This window comes from Erpetoichthys calabaricus, chromosome 3, assembly GCF_900747795.2.
Source record: "Erpetoichthys calabaricus chromosome 3, fErpCal1.3, whole genome shotgun sequence".
NCBI lineage: Eukaryota > Metazoa > Chordata > Cladistia > Polypteriformes > Polypteridae > Erpetoichthys > Erpetoichthys calabaricus.
Window position 1 is genome coordinate 209,639,761 of NC_041396.2, and position 24,351 is coordinate 209,664,111.

General features: G+C 35.4%; 1 protein-coding gene across 2 annotated transcripts in view; it reads right to left on the reverse strand.

Moving 5' to 3' along the window:
• Nucleotides 1–471: 471 nt before the first annotated feature.
• The window catches only part of sntg2 (syntrophin, gamma 2), a 333,388-nt gene continuing 309,508 nt past the window's right edge, over nt 472–24,351 (reverse strand). For both annotated transcript variants that reach the window (XM_028798907.2, XM_051924960.1), the window contains exons 14-16: nt 10,298–10,390; nt 3,541–3,651; nt 472–1,265 (exon numbers count right to left, since the gene is read on the reverse strand). In XM_028798907.2, coding sequence (XP_028654740.2) covers nt 1,134–1,265; nt 3,541–3,651; nt 10,298–10,390 — 336 coding nt within the window. In that variant the 3' untranslated portion in view covers nt 472–1,133. The remainder of the gene's footprint in view (nt 1,266–3,540; nt 3,652–10,297; nt 10,391–24,351) is intronic.

Sequence of the window (24,351 nt, forward strand, 5' to 3'; positions counted from 1 at the left end):
TCATTATTATACATATTTCCTCCATAAACCATTATGTTATGTTCTGCTACTTAGATTCTGGTCATGCTTATTGACTCTTTTGGCTAAGGGATCTGCTCACAAGCACCCATATCAACCATAAAAGTATTACTTATAAAAATTGACTCAATTTATAGTAGGAATTGATTTTATTTATGCTAAAAATTAAATATCCAGTATCTAAAATTTGAATTTATATATAAATGTACTATATAAATATACATAATTATTGTATATACCATATGTACAGAGAGATAATATAAATCATATCTGACTTATTACTTATCAGAATTGACTATTTTTGACAGTTTGGCACCCCTTTTTATAATTTATATATAATGTTTTCTCTGATCCAACCTCAAGTTATATTAATAAAAATATCTATTGCTGGCAAATATGTTACTGATAAGAAAAAAGATCACGGACAGTCAAGAACTCAGGGACATACAACAATAAATAAATAGATATTTATTCAAACAGATGTGCAAAAAATTTTCTTAAGCTGCAAAAACGTCTGAAGAATATGGTGTACTGTGATTGCATACCAGTTCCATTAATTGCTATGCAAAATGAAGAGTATTAATGGTAATAATATAACAAAAAATGCTTGCAAGCAAGAATCCAACACTGTACCAATGAAGAAAAGTAGTGAACACAGTACTAGACTGTATATTGTAATCCTTGCTTTAAAAAAAATAAAAAAATAAAAAAATAATTTTTTTGCCAAACATATTGCAATGTTTAAAACTAAATACAACACAAGGAGATTTTGGTGGTATTCTTATACAGAATACTGTGAAAAAAATGCATAATTTTTGCCAGTCTTAAATGGAACCTTTAAAATGTAATCTTATTTGTTTAATTTTAGCAAGCATTTGTCTTATTTATAAAAATGTTCTTATTACATTATAATCCAAGCATTTTTTATACATGTGGCAAGTTAAGTAAATTCCAAATGACAAGAAACACTACTCAAAAGTGACAGGTTTTTGTTGATTGTGAGTTCAGATTTTATGTTGTTAGTTTTTCATGTTTTATATAAAAATACAATTGAATGTTATGTGCATAAAACCATTATCTAAGAATATCACAATGAAAAAGTCCATTTTTACTTATTAGCTGTTATACATGTATTTTCTTGCAACACTTTGATTATCCATGAACAATGGATCTACTGCTGCCACTTTTGCTGCAATAAAAGAATGTATACAATGCAGGACAGCTGTTAGGTCAGCGAATTCTACCTCCTGGAAAAAAGAACGAAAAAGATTACATTAGAACTTCTTCATCTAAATCTGCTATTATGATGACTTAAATGTAAATTCAGCACACATTTAGAACTATAGTTTTGATCATAAAAAATCTCTGATGTAAAATACAGTGTTGCTGTACACTCTTAAAAACACTGGTTCTTTAATGGCATTTACTGGGTTGTATGGTTCCTTATAGAACCATTGCTTGACAAAGTAGCATTTAATTCTGGGAAGGGTTCTTTGTGCTTTGAATAACTTCCTTATATGCAGAAAAAAATGGAAATCTCTAATGTACGGTAGGCTACATAGCAGGACACTAACAGATTAAGAAAATCTGTACTTAGCCTATTTAATTGTAGGCAGCAAGAGCCCTTTTAAAATCATGAGCCATTGGTATTTCACAAATCTGTTACCACCTGTTTTTGGTTATTTCCTATATGAACCTGTTACAAATCTAAATAAATAAAGGTTCTTCTGGAACGTTCATGTGGATAGGGCTTTTGGAAAACAAAAATGGTTCCCCTGTGCAATTGCTCTGAAGAGCCACTCTGGCACCTTTATTTTTAAGAGTGTAAACACATTTGTAATTCAAGCTAAAAGCAATGTAAAATACTTTTTATCATGATTATAAGACTAAATTAATACATACAACTTTTGCATTTCCTAATGGAGTTACACTTAAATCTTAATAAAACACATAGAAACAAACATACATAAACAGATGCATTGTCAAGAAATACAAGAAAAATGTTATGGTATTGTATTTATTCATTATGCTGTTTTGGTTTTTCCAATATAAGTTTTGAACAACACATTCTAATAAGCCACATTGAATATAGTTTGTATTTCAGAATCAGAACATTTTAATTATAGACACTTGGAATAAACTACCAAGTAGCGTGGTAGACAGTAAGACTTTAGGAACTTTCAGAACTAGGCTTAATGTTTTTTATAATAATTAAGTTGATAGGACTGGCGAGCTTTGTTGGGCTAAATGGCCTGTTCTCGTCTAGATTGTTCTAATATTCTATTCTGCCTGCTAATATAATTTTCAGAATCTTGCAGTTTCAAAACTGAACAAAACTGATATTCAATGAAATCGGAAAGTACTTGTTCATCCAGTACTTTCCCCCTAAGCAGAGTAAACCAAAGTTACCAGCTGTTACTGAGAAACATCCCACCAAGACAAGTCTATGAATCCTTCTAGTGTGTCGTGGGTCCCTTCCCAGTGTGCCTCCCCCAGGATGCTTTTCCCAGAAGATGCCCTGAGATTGTACTTTTAAGGAGACAAAACTTTACAATTGATTCAGTTCAATCCAGAGCAGCAGCCTCTCTAATCTGTGATTATCACAGACTGCTAAGATCATCTTATCACAGAAACTCTGTGAAGGAACCTCTGTGGCCACTTGTACCTGCAACCTCATTTTTTTCTGTTACTACCCGAAGGTAATGACAAAGAATGCAGACAGGGAAGTAGAATACCCTTTAATTTGATATCTTATTCTGAGGACTGAGCTGCAACTTCACCAACAGCATACAGAACACTTCTTGCAGTATTTCCACTTCAGCAAAATTTGTTGGCCACTCATACTATATCATCTACACTCAAGAATAAAATCAGCAAAATACTTAGGGGCAGCACCTACAAACACTTCAAAGTTCAAGTCATCCTTTCTAAGAGGGCAGAATGGCAGGTGCTTGCTGTCATCCTAACATCACCACTCAGTTATACATTGTTGGACATCACACCAGAAATGACTGTTGATGATCCTAGAGAAATTGAAACTTTCAAAGGCTGAGTATTTTATTTATGAAAACCATAAAAAAAAGAGGAAGGACAAGATGTTTTACACCTATCTTTATTAGTTTTGACTTAATATTAAGAGTGTGAACACAGCACTTGCTCCAGAAACTTGGGGACAAAATGGCATGTAAGAGCAACCCCAAAGGCCTGTTATTCTCATGTCACCATCCTCATGTCACTTCAGACTACATTGTCATCAGTGCATGTAAGCAGGCCTCTAAAACCCCTTGAACCTCTCAAAGGTTGCAGTATGTATGAAAGGTTGGTCCACTATTGTCAAGTGAGGACAGAATCTGCATTGTATGTACAATATGCACAAACAACAGTTAAATCTGTAAAGCTAAAAGCCTTATAAAATCTTTCCCCTATACTGAGTTAGTTTTAAACCAGAACAAAATATAATTGACTTGCTTTGTATTATAGATACAACCATGGTGTCACTACCAATGTGAATTTATAATTTACCTTCATTTCAATTTGTTTGGTATCTGTATTTTGGAAAAGAAGTTTCACGCGTGTCTTTCCATCATCAGAAGAGCCTTTCAACTGTGAAAACTTGTACTTCCAAAGAACATTCTGGGAAAAAAATATATTTAAGCATGAATGTCTTACTATATAACTATTTTTGATTAATATTGTCACAGATGTTACTAACAGTAAAATGAGAAAAAGCACTTTTGAATTTGTTTTTCTAATTATCTTTTCAAATTGGATATTATCACAGAGTGCAGATATGGGTGATGGATTGTTCAACCTGTCAAACTAGGAAATAGATAAAGCAAGGTCAATAAATAAATGGCCAGACAGATTATGTTATGCTTAACACTAGAATCCCTGCTACCTACGAAAAAACTCGTAATACCGGCCCACCTTAAATCCCTTCGCACCTCTCCATCAGCATCTTTTGTTTTGTAATTGTGTCAATTAGCACAAGCAGCCTGCTATCCCACTCCCCCCCGACAGAGTTTAGTTTGGGCAAAAAGTTTCTCCCAGCTCAAGTCAAGGCTCCTTATCTGCATGTGAGGTGCCTGTGGTTGTATAGGGTAAATAATACAGTATATCATTATTTGGAATACATGCATTTCATGTGTTCCGTGTCTACAAAGATCTTTGTAAGTGTAGGATGAAAGGAAATGTGAGGCAAGAAATGCTGAACACATACCTAAAGCAGAAACTTTTTTCATATTATACTAATAATGACGTGAAGTGTATAATGTTTGAAGACTTTAGTCCAAATATCAAATAAACATGTGTACTTTTATTCAAGAATATAACCAATGAAAAAAAAAGCACCCGGTGTAAACTTTGGCTACCTGTAAAAGTTAGCACTTATTATTCAGTTTTATTCTGTCAGTGACATTCACGTGGTACAACGAACTTGCGTCTCTCTCTCTCTGAGTTGATGATGTTTATCTCTATTCTTTACACAAGAGCAGCAATGACCACAGTTGGTGCCGAGGCTGACGCCTGTTCAGAGCTATTTGTTGTTCCGACAATCAAAGATACAATGTCCCGTTACTGCTATCAGACTCCCATACGGCATTTGTGCTTTGACAATAAAGACACCCGTGCAGAATATGTGAAAAAAGAGATTTGTTGTGATTTTGGACATCTGGCAACATTTTTTCGAGAATTGTCTTTTGAGTTACAACCCAAGGCAAAGAGTTTACAAGTTTGAGGTCATAAATCTTATGGAGCGTTTCTGGACAAAGGCAGAACTGTAACAACAGACAGCTTCTTCATGGCACTTCTTGTCTTTTGAGCATATATACCGTCTGCATAGCACAACCAGATCTAAACACTAGCATGGCGAATTGCTCACGTACTAAAGTGACTTTAGCTGCAGGTGGAAGTCCCATTTTACTTCTGGTGCCAAGCAGAGTTGTGTTGCGGTCTTGGGGGTGACTGGGATAGCAGGATGCTTGCTACTTGTGCTGCTCGACACATCTATAAAACAAAAGATGTTGATAGAGAGATGTGAGGGGATTTAACTTGGGCCAGTTTTTTCATAGGCTTCAGGGATTCTAGTGTTAATTACTATTTTTTTCTATGATTTTTGTTGTATGGATTTTTCCAATGACTTTAAAAAGCCCCTTGTTTGTATTTACCATTAAGAATATAAAGCAAACTAATAAGAATACTATGTTTTTAGCCACTTTTAATAATTGTTTCATTATCATGTGCTGCAGACAGACAGTCAGTTATGAAAATTAGTTGGATAATATGTGCTTGTGCAAGCACCTAACAATAAGAGCATTTTTCATAAGTGGTATACTTTGTTGTTGTCATAGTAACTTAACCCAAGTTTTTGATGCGGACAAAAATTGTCTTTAGCATATATGAGATTTAATGAATTGCTGTATGCTTATTTGATGTAACACACAGTAACAATAAAGTTTTCCAGAAAAAAATTGACATTAAAAAAAAGCCATGAACCTTAGCGTTACAGAAAATCTGACAGGTCTTCTTTCAGTTACTGTACAATATACTACAGCACAAATGGGGCTGTATTGTTGTTTTTTATTTTGTACTTGTGGATTCTCCATAATTTTTTATATATTTTGCTGTCTTATGTTTGATTTTGAACAGCAGACTGTTTCTTTTTAGCAGTTATTTTGTTCATTGCCAATATAATGCCTGTGTTAGGAATTAAATACTACATTTTTAATAACAGAACTGAAAAATATGCTTTTTCATCAGGACCATTATCACTTTACTTTTGATGTCTGATGATGCCTGGATGAAGAAAAACACAAAAATTACATTTTTTATGGTTCTCTCTGATCTTGATCCTGTTTGTGAGTGTTAATATCAGAAATCTGAAACGGTTTTGTTGCTGGGTTCAGTTTTGTAAACGGTGATTCATGTGTTTCCTTCTCTGCTATATTGTTCCGTAATTGTTTATAGTTGTGGCTTAGTTAAGTTTTTCTTTTTTTGTTAACTTTTTAATAATGTTTGCTTGTTGTTTTAGTTTAGTTATTTCTTTTAGTTTTTAAATATAATGTAATTGAGGGTAGTTGATTGGAAGCAGAAAGTTATATCTCTCAGGTACTGTAGTCAATAAGGCTGATGCGACGTTTTTTTTAGGATACATTCACAAGTTACACAGTTTCCGGCATTATTTTGACATTTGCATAGAATTCAAAGAACAAAAGTAAAATCATTATTCTATGGTGCCCTTTAATTTCAGTATGGGGGAATTTAGTGTGGTTTAAGAAAGGTAAAGTGCCACATATTTTCTGCATATCTACTGTACATGTGGAATAGTCCAATAGTCCATCATGTTTTTCAGCTGGAAACATCACAACAAAGGAAGCCCACCCTTGTTAGTCCCTAGCAACAGCCCATTCCTTTTCTTTGTTTTCTGCAGGTCAGGCTAAGCACATGTGTAACAAGAGTTTAGGTAGCCTTCCAATTACTTCCTTCCAGTATTATTTATTAATTTATATATTTTTGTTATTTTAATTAGTTCATGAGGGCTAAAAGCCCAAGAGTGTTTTGATAAGTTTAATTTTAATAGGAAGTAGGGCCATTGCAGAGCTGGTAATTAACATCATCAAAAGCCCTGTTATGGGGGAAAAAAGGGATACATACGTCTGGGCCCGGTCCATGTTTTTATCACCCGATTGGGGTATTTTTGTTCGATGTCCATTGTTTTTGGGCTATTTTTTAAAAAAACAACATGATATTTTGGGCTATTTTTCATTTCTTAACTCATAATTCTTACCATTTTTTTTCATCCATCTAACACCCCTTCCCCTACTATTTGTGTTTGTATATGTTCTTAACTTAACTCCAACGGGGATCTCCTTTTGTGTCATGGTATATACCAATTTTATGACTCGGAAATATGTCAGAGGGTGGATACCACCCCCTCTGGTTTTGATGGTATGTACCTACCTGCTTTCCAGTGTGTCATTTTGTCTATCTCGGGCATTGGGCTATTTTTTTGGGCTAATTCGCTATTTTAAAGCTATCCTTGGGCTATACATTTTTTTAATTCTGTAATGGCCACTTTAAGGAAAGATTTTCTTTTGGCTTTTTATAGTTTTTCAATTGTTAATAATAATAATTGCTTTAATATTTAAATGTAATCTATTTTGTATTACAAAACATACAGGTGATGAGACCCAGTAAACATTTTGCATTACATGTATCTGTATTATAGGCATCTATTATGTTTATAATATAAATTATAAATTATGTTTTATAATTTTCTAAAAAAATGAAAAAAATTCTGTAATGGCTGCTTTGAGGCATGCAGGTGATGAGACCCTATAAATATGCTGTATTACAGCGAAATAAAGAATTGCAGATGTGTTGGATGAACTCCCTTTTGTGGCCTCTGTCTGCACATAAACCACAACACAGATGACAACGTGAGACTGAGGTTTCACTGGTGTTGTGTCCCAAAGCTGCTTGAACCTGAAGATGAGACTGTGAAGCTGAATGGAATTGTTCTTAGGACTTCAGGACTCAAGGTGCTGTAGTTTATCACGTGGGAGTTAGGGATTTGCTTTGCCAAACAGCCACTGCTGACACCTGGAGTGTGGCAGCGTGGGTTACTTTGAAAAGAGAATGTAATTTCACATTTTACAGTGATTTAGATTGGTCAAGTTTTATTTTTATGTTTCTTTAGCATTCTAAGGAACTATACTGTTAAGTTAGCTTTAGCATTATTATTGAAATGTTATTGTTGAAGTTTAATACCTTTGCAACTTTTGTAAATTTTACTGAAATTTTAAAAATGGATGCATCAAATTGGAAAATGAGAAGAGACTATCATATGTAAATTCATCCTTAAAGAAAGTTTAGACTTTGCAATATCTACATCATTTTTACCTAGAGAGAAGATGTGTTGAAGATATCATGCCTGATGCTGCTGTATTGGCGTAAGAACATATCGTTACTGGTGGGAGTTCTGTAGCCGGTAATACAATTCTTTTAGGTGTATTGTCAAATGTTGTTAAAGACATTGGTAATGTAATTGGGGATCTTTCCTCCCCTTGAATGAGTGAGAATGGTAGTGGGCTTTCTAATAAACAATGTAAAAATTAATTTATGTGACTGTATGTGATGTGTACATTCCTGCTAATGTATTTGCCAAATATTGTGTCTGTCTCCAATGTATTTTCAGGATTAAAATTGCCACAATTTGCATTATAATTGGCAAAACAGGCATGAGCAGACATCAAGCAGAACACCCACCCCAAAACACGTCTCACACAGCTCAACAAATACACATATTAGCACTGCCTTTGCAAACCCTTCCTAAGCATTAGTTGCTTTTGCAAAAGTGTTCTTCAGATCCTCATTGTGTTTTCTTTTTGCCATTTTAATTTATTTAGATTTCAAGCTTTCTGGTTAGAGTTTGGTAGACTTGAATGCAGAATTTAAGTAATTTAAAAGAAGAGGAAACAGTGTCAAAATGAGCAGAGGTCAAAGCCAAGATGTTGAGCAAAACCAAAACATTGTAGCCCAAATTGCAAATCAAACACTTAGAGACTAACCATAACCCTACACCTAACCCTTATCTATCTTGTGTCTCTAACAATGAAACACAATCTATATTTTTATTCTGTTTTCATGTACAATGTTGATGCTCTTAGACCGTTCATTTATACCAGTTCAGTTGTTCTTTATTTACAAGTATGTACTGTACACTCAAGCTTTTAATTATAGCATGTTAATTTACTTAGTACCTGTGCTGGGAAACAGGCTGCCATTAGAGGGTTTGCCCCAATATTCTACGAGGTCTCAGACATTTAATTAAAGATTGGACCCTAATATCTTATCATTGAGGAAAATCGTAAAGCTTCATTATGTGTATATTGAACGTTCTGATAAATTAGCAATCGATAGTGCAGTGTGTCAAAATATCACCTGAAGAAACAGATGTTTTAGAGCACATTGTGACAATATAAGTGACTATGTGAACAAGTTTGAATAGTTACTCAATGATAAAGAGAGAGATTAATATTTTGGAAGGATAAAAAGTGTTCAAGAAAAAAAGGGAGTGGAGGTGAGAAACAGAGACTGATGACGCCAATGTCAGACAGAAATAGGGACAGTTTGTGTTTGCTTTCCCCAATTATTTGGTGTCTGTTTAAAGTAAAAAAAAAATTATATCTCTCTGGTGTTGCAGTGTGCCTATGTATTTATAGCTTAGGTATCTGAGTGCTTCATTTAGTCAAAGCCTGAGATGCTGATGGCTGCTCTAAGCAAAAAACTACATGTTTTAAAAACTTTAACTTCTTTGATGAACAAAATGTACTTGCTTAGTTTAGGAGCCTGGAAGGCAACACACATTAAATTCTTAATTGTGAAACAGCTCATAATATCAATCTTTATGGCTAAGAAAACTATTTTTTTTAAACTGCTTTAGCCAAGTTGATTTAAATGTATATCTTTTTGTAATTTATCAAGCTTAAACATTTTAAATAAATTCAATGCAGTTTCTAATCCAGATATTGGTCATCTCTGTTAATTTATTGGTTATCAAATCTTAGCTCCGGCCCTACATTATAATCCATCCATCCATTTTCCAACCCGCTGAATCCGAACACAGGGTCACGGGGGTCTGCTGGAGCCAATCCCAGCCAACACAGGGCACAAGGCAGGAAACAATCCAGGGCAGGGTGCCAACCCACCGCAGGACACACACAAACACACCCACACACCAAGCACACACTAGGGCCAATTTAGAATCGCCAATCCACCTAACCTGCATGTCTTTAGACTGTGGGAGGAAACCGGAGCGCCCGGAGGAAACCCACGCAGACACGGGGAGAACATGCAAACTCCACGCAGGGAGGACCCGGGAATCGAACCCAGGTCCCCAGATCTCCCAACTGCGAGGCAGCAGCGCTACCCACTGCGCCACCGTGCCGCCCTACATTATAATCTGAAAGGTTTATTTCATCTGTAATTTTCAAAAAGGAACGAAAACATATCTCAACAGACTTTAGTCTTAATATTTTACTTATTATTTTACCAATAATGCGACTTCTTGGCTTGCACCAAGAGTACATCTCAGCCTTAGTTAGCCTTAATTTAGCCCTTATTCTCTAGCATTTATATTCTTTATCTATTCTTTATGTTTTGGAGAAAAGGATTTTATATGCATGCAAATTATTTACATAGATTCCCTTTGTGTTATTTTAAAATGTACAGTATAAGCAGCATATGCCAAAAAAGTTATCATATCATGGATTAGACTTACCTTTGTGCTGTTTTCAATGCAAGTAAAACCAGTTGCAAAATCAATTGTAAAACTTAACAATTTTCCTTGTGAACTACATGTGTATGTCTTCGACTGTAAAAGGAAAAAAAGAATATAGTCTATTGCATTATATGTCCATTCACTTAATTCTATCCATGTGATACACTTTGTTAAAGTAATTTCTGCGATTAACATTTATTCTGTAACTTCTAACATTTATTATTTCTGTAAATCATTAAATGATGTTGACTTTAAATGAAATAAATACAACTTATACAAAAAAAAGTGTGTTTCCATATTCAAGGAAGATTATGTCATTCAGGCTTGTTTCGATCATTATTTAGAATGGAGCAGAAGACACATAATGTGTTGAGTTACTGATAAAGTTACTTGCAGCATCCCATGAAGACTAGCACTTAGAGAATAGTTCAAGGGCATTAAGGTCCTTTTCTTTGGACTGTTCAGTTAAACTTGGTTGATTCCAGATAGTTGTGATGTGCATTGCTATTGGAGTAAATACTTTGTAATTTCTCTATACTTTCATTTAAAACAATACTTCACATATTTTTTAAACTAGTTATTGCATGACTAACATCAGCATAGTGCCAGTAAATAAGCTCCTTATTAAATTAAATTACACTGCATTAAGCTGACAGCAATATTGTTACTATTACATACAAAGCTGAAAACAAAAATATAAAAATGATATACAAAATCTTACAAAAATCTATTGCTTTTCATTTCTGGCCAAGCCGAGAATGGGCTAAAATATTAAGCAGTAACATACTGACATGATCCAAAGACATTTAACATTTTTAAACATTTTTCTCAGTTAAAGCTAAAAATAATAATGAGAGCCTTTTCAGGATACCAAACATTTTGCACTTATGAAGTTTCAAAATCTGTGTAGTTAAATAAAGATATTCAGTAATACTGGAAACATGAAGATCCTGTTTTCATGATAGTGGAAATTAGGCGTGGGCGATATACATCGTTTACGATTATATCTTAATTGCTGTTTTAACGATGTGCGAAAGTAAATTATTGAGTATGTAACTCACTTTGCAAAAAAAACAAACACAGAGTTCATTCACTAATGCAACAGTATAGACCACTGCGCAAGATCAAACAAGCCACTCTAGAGTATCTGAACTCCAAATACACAGAGGACTGTGTAGACAAGCTGTTGGGTTTGGCATCCACACTTGACCCACGGTTCAAAAATCGCTTTAATAATGAGGACAGGATTGAAGCCATTACAATGGAAGCTGCGAGAGAACTTATGGCTGTGGCGACAGAGGAAGACAACCCTTCCTCAGGACCCTCAACTGCTTCAGCTCACCCAATGGCTGCAGAAACTGGATCAGGTGATGATGCAAGGGAGGGAGCAAAAAGAAAAAAGTCTTTTGGCAGCTATTTCAAAAAAGAACAGGAATTCAGAGAAGACGAGTCTCTGCCCACTGCCATTGAAAAAGAGATCAAGAGCTACTTAATGATACCCGAGGTGGACAGTGAGGTAAATCCACTTGAGTGGTGGAAAACACAAGAAGTAAATTTCCCCAGATTAGGGAAACTAGCAAAAAAGTACCTGTGCATTCCTGCCTCAAGCAGTGCTTCTGAGAGGGCTTTCTGCACCAGAAGAAATGTTGTAACATGTAATCGTGCTGTTTTGAAGCCAGATGCTGTGGACAGGCTGGTGTTCCTGTCACACAACTTGAAGTTTCTCCAGTAGAATTTTACAGTTCTCATAACTTTCTCAAAACTCATAACTTTCGCAATATTGAACAAAGGAAGTTAGTAATTTCTTTAATAGTGTTAATTTGTGTAAAACTTGTTTATACATGCTACTTCTGCAGTATTCGATGGATGTTTAGATGTTTACAGTATAGTACAGTATGTTAGATTTGTGTTCTTGCTTGCATGCCACACATGTTCAGTTCATGGCCTGTAATTGTGATATTCAGGTATTTTATTCCCTGTGCATTTATAGCTTGTTTACATGAATAGTACAGTAGGTGCTCTCATTTTAATAGTTTTGTTGGTCTCAGTGCAAATGTTTGTGTACATCCTGTAGGCCACTGTTCAGTTATGTACTATAATACATACTGTAATAAGTTGACTGGTGAGTTTAATGTTTTTGTTTTACTTCATCCATCCCCCCATCCATTATCGTAACCGCTTAATCTCAACTGGGGTCGGGGGGGGGGGGGGGGGGGGCAGAGCCTGTCCCGGGAACAACAGGCGCAGGCAGGAACCAACCCTCAGCGGGCACCAACACACCACAGGGTGCACACACTCACATAGCCAATCACTCACACTCACACAATTACAGGGTAAATTTAAACTCGCCAATCAGCCTACCCTGCATACTTCTGGACTGTGGGAGGAAACCACAGCTCGCGGCAAAAGCCTACGCAAACACGGGGAGAGCGTGCAAACTCCACACAGAAAGGACCCGGGTGTTTTACTTCAGTTTTAATTAAATAAATAAGACCTGTTTTCCTTAACTGTTTCATTAAGCTACAATTAATTTTCTGTTACCAAGACCAAGCTAGATCTTAATAAGACTTACAAACACATGTTTAAATGATGCAGAATATCTTCGAATTATCGTTATCATCAAAGTTCCAGAAAATATCAAGATATTTTTTATTTTCCAATATCGCACACCCCTAGTGGAAAGAAGAATAAGAAGAAGTTGGAACTCAGGGATTTACTAGCTGCACTGAAACTCATGGACTCAGTTTATAATTCACTGACACACAGTATTGTCTTGCCAGTAAAGCAGTTGAGGTTGCAGATGACATAATAGAAGTGCTAACATGAGAAAACACGAATAGTTTACTATCATTAAAAGAACTCTCACAAGATTAGAAATGATCTATCTATCTACTGTATCTGTCTATCCTTTTATCCCTTATAACAACATTCCTAAATGGAAGATTTGTACCACTCTCTTCCATTCAATTTTGAATGTGGCAATTTGTTCAAATTTCTGTAGTAACTAAACAAGCACAAGTAGAAAATGCAAACATCTTAATATTACAATTCAAACACACAAGTACTCAGAACAAAATATTTTTTCCACATTTTGCAGAAAATAATTCATTCAAAAAAATAATTAACTGAAGGCTTAAATCAAAAATCAATCTGATCAACATTCCAGATTGTGGATGCTCAGTGACGACTGACTTAAAATAAGCAGATCCAGGATTCCTGATTTGTGAAACAGGAAGCAGCACTGGTCAATAATACAGTCACTTAAAGCAAACCTTTCCAGATGGAGAATTACATTTCATAAGATAAACAACACAAAATGGTTTTGCCTATGACAGTTTTTAATCACTCCTTAACATTATATAAAGATACAAAGGTAACTGATTGCTCTCATCGAAGTGATGCTTCAATTTGTGATTTGCACCATCTTCTGTGCAAAGCAGGCTAAAAGTACAAAGCACAGGGCCATTTTTCAATAGTGAATATGCAACAGAGGACTGTGATCATAGTTCCTTTTTTAGACCACCCATCTTTATACTGTATTACACAGCAGCAGAACATATCTCTTTCATATTACACATGACATAATATAGGCGATAAATGATAATGCCGAACATGAAGTGCCATCATTCCAAGCTACAGTTTAACATTTTGATGAACTATAATAGTAATTACTGTAATGTTAAACTATTTTTCTGCCCTTTTCCTGTACTCTCCTAGCAGGGAGTTTAATTAAGGTGCATGTTAAAGCTTCCTTATACCAAAAAGGCTACCAAAATATTGACACTGAAATGCTCCAATTGCAAGCCTTTTACGCAAGAAACCAATGCTAGCAAAAAAAAAATATCAAACTTTATTTTACTTCTCACTAACACCTGACCAGATGTTCAATCAAAGTAAATGCTCTGTTTACTCTTCATGCAGAACAATTCCACAAATTATTTTGGCTCCCCCCGAACTTGATTAAAATTTTTCTGAGTTTAAACAGCAGATAAACAGTTATTATACTCCAGCTATATTGATGTTTAATTATTATTTGCATGAACAGGAACTAGCATAATTTTAGTAGTGTAGTTTGGTGATGCCACAGCAAATAGTATTACATTTTCATGTTGCTTGGGTCTCAGGTTTTACTCTAGATTGTGATGTTTTCTGTGTGAAGTTTGCTTGCTGTTCTCGTATTTATTGTTATTCCTTCTACCACAAGTGATGCCTTCAGGCCACATGTCAACTCGGAAGTCCACTGATGTGTGTGTAGCACTGTTCTTATATGCACTACGCAATGAATTGCCTACTATCATATACTGTATATTGTAGAGTCATTTCCTACCATTAAATGAAATGGCTGTTTTCTTTAAGCTTGGCCACTAGTGCAAGCTGGATTCTTTGCAATTACCATTTTTCTTTCATTGTCTCTGCTCAAAGGTCAAGCAATGCTTAACTGCAGTGCTAAACTGAACTAAACAAATTACAAAAAAATTAACATTAAACCAGTAGTTAGTTTTGTCGTGCTAATGATGTCTCGATAAAGTTTGATATTTGAGAGAGACAGATTATACAGATAACACTCCTCCATAATGTGAGTAGCAGTCATATTGAATACTTGCAATGTTTAGCAAATGAATAAAATATGAACCAAGTCCCAGTTGAAAGCTTGGGTAAATTTAACACTATGGTAGTCAATAACATTATAAGTACGAAAATCAAAAGGGTTTAGCCTCACAATAATAATAAAATATATTAAAGATTTTATATGCTATTAATAAGTAGAATAATTGAGGAAAATTATTATCACACATTATGTCTGGACTAACACTGACAGTATAAGAAGAGATACATAAATTATATAGTTTAATACATTCATTAGACTAGCAGTTCTGCTATACATCCACATTAATATTTAAATCATCCTTGTAAATACTTAGATGTTATTCACTGAAGCAGTTTTGCAAATCTCATTAAATTATGAACATATGGTCTCTCATAAACTGAATACAGAAAGCAACAGAACAATCAACATAACACAACATATTACCAGCTTTGCAGGTCCACAAATGAGTGAGAGATCACTGTGTAGTGTCAATTGAGGCAAGAATAATAATAAAAAAAATTAGTAGCATGTGGTTAATGTCTAGGACCTTGTATAATATTCCTTGGAAAAACTTCACACTTTTTGAAGTTTATAATTCACACATATGATGTGCTAAATAATTTAAAACAGTTTAACATCAATAGCACACCATTTGTAAATGAGAATTTAACAGTAATTATAAAAATGTGCACAGTTCATATTTAATCTTTTCTTTTAGCAGATCTACACAATATGCAATTAAATAGCATATGTATAAATGGAATAAATTAAATAGAATTTAATTAAGTCTGTTCTTGCTAAATATTTATAAACAGAATGTAATTTTAATGGTGAAGCATAGAAATCTACTTTTACGTCTTTTTACATGTTTTATACTAAGCTAAAACATTTATGTTGATGTCCCAATATGGTGAGACAGAGAGAAAATATATTTAATTATGTTGAAACGCCTGAAAAACAACACAAAAGAGTGGCCTGGTGATCCAGTTTTGTGGTTTTACAGCAGCTTGAGGACATTGCCATGGTCCAAAGGCCTTCTGTTTGGCTATCATTTCACTGTAAATGGCCTCTCTATGTATCTACTGCACAAAAAAGAAAAGATAGATAGATAGATAGATAGATAGATAGATAGATAGATAGATAGATAGATAGATAGATAGATAGATAGATAGATAGATAGATAGATAGATAGATAGATAGATAGAATTATTCATATTGGCACTCAGGTTTGTGTTAATTCTCTCCTCTGCTATGACTTCCAGAGGGATCCCGTAACTGAGCCTGCCATTTTAAATTTGTTGACTTGGTGGTCCTTGCTTTAAGTGATGTTACTAGCCCTGCTCGGAAGAAGATGTGAAGGATGTCATGATGGATGTTAAAGGAACACAGTCTCCTAAGGAAAATGAGCCTGCTCTGCCCTTCCTTATATACTTCCTCTGTGTGGCCAGCCTGTCATTAATATTGCCCCCCCAAGTACTTGTAGGAGTGGACCAACTCTACATTGACTCCCTGAATAATGACTGGACACAGTGGCTCCTCAATGCGGTGAAAAGTTAATAACTAGTTCCTTGGTTTTACTGAGGTTTAGTTTCAATTCTGCCTGCACCAAGAAACAAAGTTCTCCACTTGACTCCAATACTCATCCCCTTTATCAATACACCCCATAAGTGCAGAGTCATCTGAGGATTTCTGCAAGTGACATGACCTTAACTTTAAACGATACATTACCAATGTCTGCAAATTGATGCATTTTCAGTTACATAAATTTCAAAAGTACACAACATTAGAACAGATTGTAAGAAGCTTATTCATGCCCTTGCGCATTGCAGGATGCATTATTTTCAATTCCCTTCTTGCTTGCCTTTCAAAATACACCACTCCACTTTAGCAGAAAATCCACAATGCTGCTTGGAGAATACTTACACTAATAATATGAGTGACATTTTGTCCTGTGCCTTTTTCCTGTCCTTTTTTATTTTATTGGCTGCATCTTTCATTTAGAATGCATTTCAAAGTTATTTACTGGTTTTTAAATGTTTGCATCATCTGGCTCCTTCCTATCTCAAGGATATAATTATCACTTATGTTCTGACTTTACCTTTTTCTTTGTTACATACTGTATATAATTATTGCCTAATCTTGTTTATGTTTTATATATTAACTTTCTTCTTATTTCATCTTGTAGAGCACTTTGAGCTACATTGTTTGCATGAAAATGTGCTATATAAATAAATGTTGTTCTTACTAGGTCACTAAGATTGTCATATAGCACCTTGCTGGATACTCAGACAAGGTTAAAATGTGGGGAATCAGCATTTAGCTGTTATGATATCATGCTGGAGGACCCTTCCTGATGAAATGATATCTATTGATAATTTTAGCATTTTTTAAAAGAATATTAGAATTTTTTTGTTTTTGCTTTGAAATAATTTTTGTTTTATCCCTTATAATGGTTACATCACTTTGTTAACATTATTTATTAAAATAGGTATTATATAAATAAAGCTTATTGTTATTATTATATTGTCTGATTTTACATTTACTATATGGTGTTTTACTCATTATCTTCTTTCAATGAAGGCTCTGATTGGGGCTCTTGAGAGACTGAACAAGGAGTCTGAGTGTCTGGACTTGAGAGTGTCCAGGATAAAACCCAAGATCCAAGCCTTTAATGACTTCTTGGGCAGAGCCATCAGCAGTGTGTCTGTCTGTGGAGAGAACATTGACCTCGTTGTGAGGTTTACTTACTTCAGCAGCATCATTCATGTCTCTGGTGACTCTTCCTAAGATGTCAGTAGAGACAAATTGGGAGAGCATGGGGGGTCATGAGATCATTGGAAAAGAGTACTGGTGTTTCCATTTTTGCTATATGAGACATGGATGCTATCCGGTGACCTGAGACAAAGACTGGACTTCTTCGGTATCGTGTCTCTTCAGAGAATCCTTGGTATCTTTGGTTTGACTTTGTGTCGAACTGGCGGTTGCTCATGGAGTCCCAAATGAGGCAGATTACCTTCTTTTTGAGGGAGTGTGAGTTACGGCACTACAGCTGTGTGGTCCAATTCCCCGAGGGTGATCTGGCTTTCAGGATCCTCATTGTTGAGGGGATACCCACGTAACACCTGGCTGCAGCAGATAAACAGTCATTTCCAAATGGTGCAACTGGTCTGTGTGTCTGCCTGGGGGGTTACCAACTAGGATCCTGAGCTCTTTCATCGTGTGGTGGATTCAATAAGGTGACTTACCAGTGCATGCTCCCCAGCCTGACCTTACCTGAATCTGGATTATATATTGAACTTTTTATAGTACGAAGTTAACAGAAATCATAAACTATATAAACTTACTGAATATATTTGTTATATCATAGCCCACTCCCAAAATCAGAATAGTTATACTTCTTTGGACTTCCTCTGTGTTTTTCTCTCTTAACTTTATTCTCCTACCTCAAAATGACTAAAATTGCATAATATATTTGGTTGTGGTAACACGGCAAATCAGGTCATCAGCAAGAACTCACTCAGAGCCCAACACTGTGGCAATGCTCTCTCTCTTAGCCTCTCTCATCCTCCCTGAGATGTAAGCAACAGCAGCATGAGGACTCGAACTCGGCAGACCTTTGGATTAGAGGATAGCTTTCTCTGCCACTAAACTAATAGAGTTCCCCTTCAGTACACCAGGATTAACTGCCACTTACTGAATCAGAGGCCTCAGGTTAACAATGTGCTTCTCTACACGAGGATGTGAAATGGAGAGGTGCTGGGTGCTAAGCGACTTTACCAATAATAGTCTAATGTTTTAGTATTTAAAAAACTTACAAATCAATAATCATATAGTTAAAAAATATCACCAGCCTTGCCATCACAATTCTCAGTGCAAACCAGAAAATTCGAAGGACTAGTAAATGTAATATTTACATAACAACACATAATTGACAGTGTATTGAATCAGCTTGTATTTTATCTCATAACTTTGAAATTCACTGCCACTTTATTTAAAATAATAATGTATCAACCTTCGTCAACCAATTCCACGCACTACAGCAACAATTAGGATTAGGCTTAGGGTTAGGGTTACACGGGTACTGTTTCAAGCAGTAATGATTAATGCACAAATCCTTTCTTTTTTTAGTTCTACTAGTACAAACCAGGGCAGTTTCCTAGCCTATGTAAACCAAGCAATTACTCAAGATCCTGTGACCATCGGGTGGCCCCCACCCCCACAGACAAGATTTTGTTAAGTTACTTATGCAGTGCATTGCTAACATACAGTGCCAAAGCTACTGGTGGACATGGATGGGTCTATGACCTGCCCACCCATTAAAAACCTTGGTCATGTATTAACTACAATTTAGTTGGCATCTGCTTATGTCAATGGATGTTGCTGTCATGAGTGAACAGCAAACTGTACCTTGTTACATATAAGTTACACACTGTAGGATGAAGTTTCATCACATTGGATCTTTCATTTTTAAGTTACTAATTTTTTATCAATAATACTGAAATTACACTTTTTTTCCACTTTTGCAGAACTGATTTTCATACTAAAGACATTCTAATTGTTTTCTTTTATTATTCAAGCTTTAATTTATTTTTATTTTTTCCATAAAGCCACTGTCAGGAATTTCAAAAAAGGTTTATTTATTCTTTAGGTTACATTGCCTCTCATCCAATTTTTCAGTTGACATTTGAAATTAATTTTGTATGTAATTCGCCCTAGTGTGTGCTTGGTGTGTGGGTGTGTTTGTGTGTGTCCTGCGGTGGGTTGGTACCCTGCCCGGGATTGGTTCCTGCCTTGTGCCCTGTGTTGGCTGGGATTGGCTCCAGCAGACCCCCGTGACCCTGTGTTCGGATTCAGCGGGTTGGAAAATGGATGGATGGATGTAATTCAAATCCATTATGAGCATCTAAAGATACCTGTTTTGAATGTGCCCCACATCCATAAAATTAATAAAAATAATTTGTCAGACAGATGCAACTTAATAGCATGTTAACTGCTGCACTACTTAACATTGTTTTCAGTGCACGTCTGAGAATTTGTCAGCTTTTAACAGCAAGGTGTACAAAACAGAAAATTAAAAATTGTAACTTTTGTTTTAATTGCAATTATCCCTGTCATATCTACAGTATATGTGGAAATGCAAGAGAGGAACCAGAACTGGTGGGAGTGAGATGTGAAGAGTTTTGACAATTTAAGAAGTAATTTGCGGGGGACGTTTGATTACTTATGTCACCGTTTGTCTTCAAGTACTCTCTTGGATAAATGTGCATTTGAGGCTCTCCAATTACATCAGAAAATGCATAGCAATTGGATGGTATTGGCCGGTGTCAGTAACCCCAAATGCTTATTAGGTACTGTCATCTATTTTGATTTTCATTTTGGAGATATAATGAATGTTATATAAATGTACAAAAAATAATTAAGGAGTGTAAATTTCTCCAAAATTCTCATTCAGGTGTTCAAATTCTTGCCACTTTCATGTTGCATATGTCTGTACTGGATATAAAGAAGCACTACATATAAAATGGATGGCTTAATCCAATCTGAAAAGTTGTAATTCAGTTTATTTATTTATTTTTTAGGCCTTTCACTTTTCTTGAAAAAGATCAGATCTGTATCAAATGAGTGAAAAAATCAGAACTGAGCTGCAGTATGATCTCCTTAGCTGCATCATCCAACAGTGATAACCAAAGATTAACAACACTATCTGTGCCTTCTCCCTGCTCAGATAAACAAAGTAATTAACAGTTATTAAAGATTATTATCAATGATATAATACCCATAAAATCTAGTAAAACTAATAAAAGTAGAAAACAGTGAACTGTGACATTTACTTTTAGGCTACAGATTTGCCTTAAATGACTGTTGTATTGCATTATTATTATTATTATTATTATGATCATCTGTTGGTTAGGCTGATTGACTTCATGTGCTATATTACAGTCTCCATTATACAAAACCTCTGAATATTTTTGTTGCTGTTGTATATTGTGTGCTGAACGGCAAGTTTTTATGTACCACAAGGATAATGATGATACGCTTTAATGGTAGTTCTACAATGACTAATTTATTTTTTCAGAATGCCACCAATTTGTTACCCGTGCACACCAAGACCCTTTGTAGTTACTTGCCTGTCCTTTCTAGTATATAGTAGTGAGAACAACAAAACACCTGGCTATGACACTTTTATCTCTCTTTTAAGAAAAAAAACATTACAAATATCTATATCAGTGGTGGGCAACCTTTTTTCACACTAAGGCCACTGACGACTGCTTTAACTCGAACAAGGCCGCACCATTATGAAGTCATTAACAACATATATAGGCATGCTTTTATTAATTATTTATTATTAAACTTTATACTGACCCCAAAGTGTGCAAAAGTGTAAGAATAATCCATAACACGAATTAATTCTGTAATTTTCAATTACTTTTTTGAGTCTGTTTGTTGGTTGACAATTCATTAAAACTTGGCTCAAAAGTTGTTGTTTTTAAACGTAGCTGGCCTTCCAAATGGTCATCTGTCAGGAGTGTGCAGTATCGATTTTTAATGTACTTCATATGAGAGAATATACATTCACAAATGTATGTGCTACCAAAGCATGTTAACACCCGTCGAGCGTGTTCGCGCAGAATGGGGTAGATGTGAGCATCACGCCAAAATGAAATCAAATCCACGGAATTTTGGGATAGCTTGTGTTGAGCATTTGGATCTTCACTAAGTTCCAACTAAGGTTCTATCAGGTGTGGCTCTGAAACCAGCCGTAAATCATTGTCATCGACGTGGATATCGGAGAATCGAGCCTCAAATTCAGCGACTAGTGAACCGAGCACTTCACAGAACTCATCAAAATGTATTTTTACAGATGTGTTGTTACTGGCAAAATTACTCAGACACGGAAAGAATTCGGAGAGCTGCTGCTTTTGAAACTTGCCGTGAAACAACTTCAACTGCGCTGAAAAATTTTTATACTCCGCCAGAGGTCACAGACACTTTGATTTCTGCCTTGGAGTTGCTTATTCAGACTGTTGAGTTCACTCAAAAGATCACTGAGAAAAGCCAGGTTCATGCAAAAGTTGATGTCATCGAGTTTACAAACCACTCCTTTGGATGCATAGAACTCTTTGATAGTGCCTTGCAATTCATAAATTCTATTTATAACAGATCCTCTTGACAACCAACGAGCATTTGAGTAATATAAAATGTCTAAAATGAACTCATCATTTTGGAGGAGTTCTCTAAACTGCTGATGATTGAGGGCTTGAGCTCGAATGAAATTCACAATACCAATGGCGTCTTCCAATGTGTTGTTCAAGGTTGCAGACTTGGCACATAGAGCTTGTTGGTGTATAATACAATGCAGTGACAATAATGTGGGAGATTCCGGATATTGAGAGTGAATTTGTTGTTTAAGTAGAGTCACAAAACCGCCCGTTGTTCCTACCATTGCAGGAGCTCCATATGTACACACAGCAACAAGTCTCTTTAGATCCAATTTCTTCTCTACACAAGTGTTGTTAAATGCTGTGAGAATATCTTGTGCCTTTGTTGTTGATTTGAGACTGATTAGGGACAACAACTCTTCATGGATGTCAAATGTTGGTGACATTGTTCTGATGAAAATAAGCAGTTGTGCCGTATCTGTTGTATTGCAGGATTCATCCAACGCTACAGTATACAAAGTATTGGACTCTTGCCATATTTTGTTCAGTTGATTTTTTTAAGTCAACTGCGATCTCACCTTGGCGCCTCACAATTGTCCTTTGTGATCGAGGTAATCTTTAAATTTTTGAAGTTGAGATGGTTCGAGACACTGAACAACTTCAAGTATGTATGATTTGAATAGCTCTACATCAGTATATAGTTTTCCAGCCGCACCCAATTTGAAGGCGACTCGAAATGTTGCCTCAACTTCCGGATTGTGAGAGGATGATTTGAATTTGGCGAACATGGATGTTTCTTTTGTATGGCTCTTGTTCAAGGAATCATACGCTTGCTTTCTGGCCTCATCTTTTAAATTGATGTACTTCATGTGTGACTTACAACTCTCATAGTGCTGTTTTGCATTTGATCTCTTTAATGTTCTTATTTGAGTCTTGCATCTTAGGCACAACATGGAGTTTCCTTGGTTTGACATGAAGAAATCCAACTCTCATTCACTGTTGAACTGTCGATTTTCATCATCTACATGTCTGGATTTCTTTGACGGCGGTAACTGCATTATATGGCCAGTAAAACACAATGATAATTATCAGATGAGGAAATGATGGATCTGACTACTTTCGTTGAAATTTAAGCGTGCTGAACTTTAACCCTTTTCGGTGCCATTTGATTGGCCACTTTAGTTACCGCGGGAAATAATTACAGCAGTACTCACAAAAATCTACAGTGCGCGTGCACTCTAGCCGCAGTAAATGTCTAGCTTGACTGCTATTGGCATAACTTGCATTCAGTTTGGCTGTATTTCATCATTGACCATTCCGTCAGGTATGAACGCGGAGACCAAACAATCTTCATTTACGTTGTTTGTTTCGTTGAACATTTTCAGCTAGTGTGAACAAGCCAAAAGGCCACAATCACTTGTTTCACTGATACCTTTATGACGGCCACAAAAAAAGACCTCAAAGGCCGCACTTGCCCACCTCTGATCTATATGTTAGTTTTATAAATAAAATTCAGGAATCCAGCAAATCTCTGAAATTTTACATTTGACAATTTCCTTCAAACTATATGATGGAGGGTAGCAAATTCAAATTTAACAATAATGCAGAGTCAGTAAAAAACAAATTAAATTAAGTTAATATGACCATACATAACATAGTACTGCATTTTGGGTTTGAACAACTCCTTTTAATTCGAACATCTCCATTAAAATATATTGTATTATCACTAATAATATCATTTTTAAAATATTAACAAAACTGGAACTGTTAGTACAGGAGAGCAAAACTAAACGGCTTTGACTGGTTTTGCAGGAATAGTTGGCATGTCAATTAAAACACTTGGAGAGTAGATTTTAGTCCTATACGTTAATTTGAAGTTATATGTGTACATGTGGTCCACAATACAAAAGTAAAACTATTCTTAATACTCAAATTTCACACAAAGGAAAACAGGTAACATAGATTTTCACTTGTGGTGATCAGTTTTCTTGTCCTGTAACACTTGTTCCCAAGCAGTCCTCCAGACTGATGTTCACTCGATTATGCTGACCTTTTTTGTATGTCATTTTGAATAACCATGTCTGCTATCAAATAAACAGAAATGTAAATGTAGAACCCACACCTGGATATTGTCCATGAGAAGTCTGTGCACTCTACTATGCACGGATGTTTTTTCAAGGTACTTCATTTTTTGTAAAATATTCCTAAAGACAAACACATTTAGGCACACTGGCAATTCTAAATTAGTCAGAGTGTTCATAATTTTACTTTCTGCAACTAACACCACTCATCAAATTATTGACTTA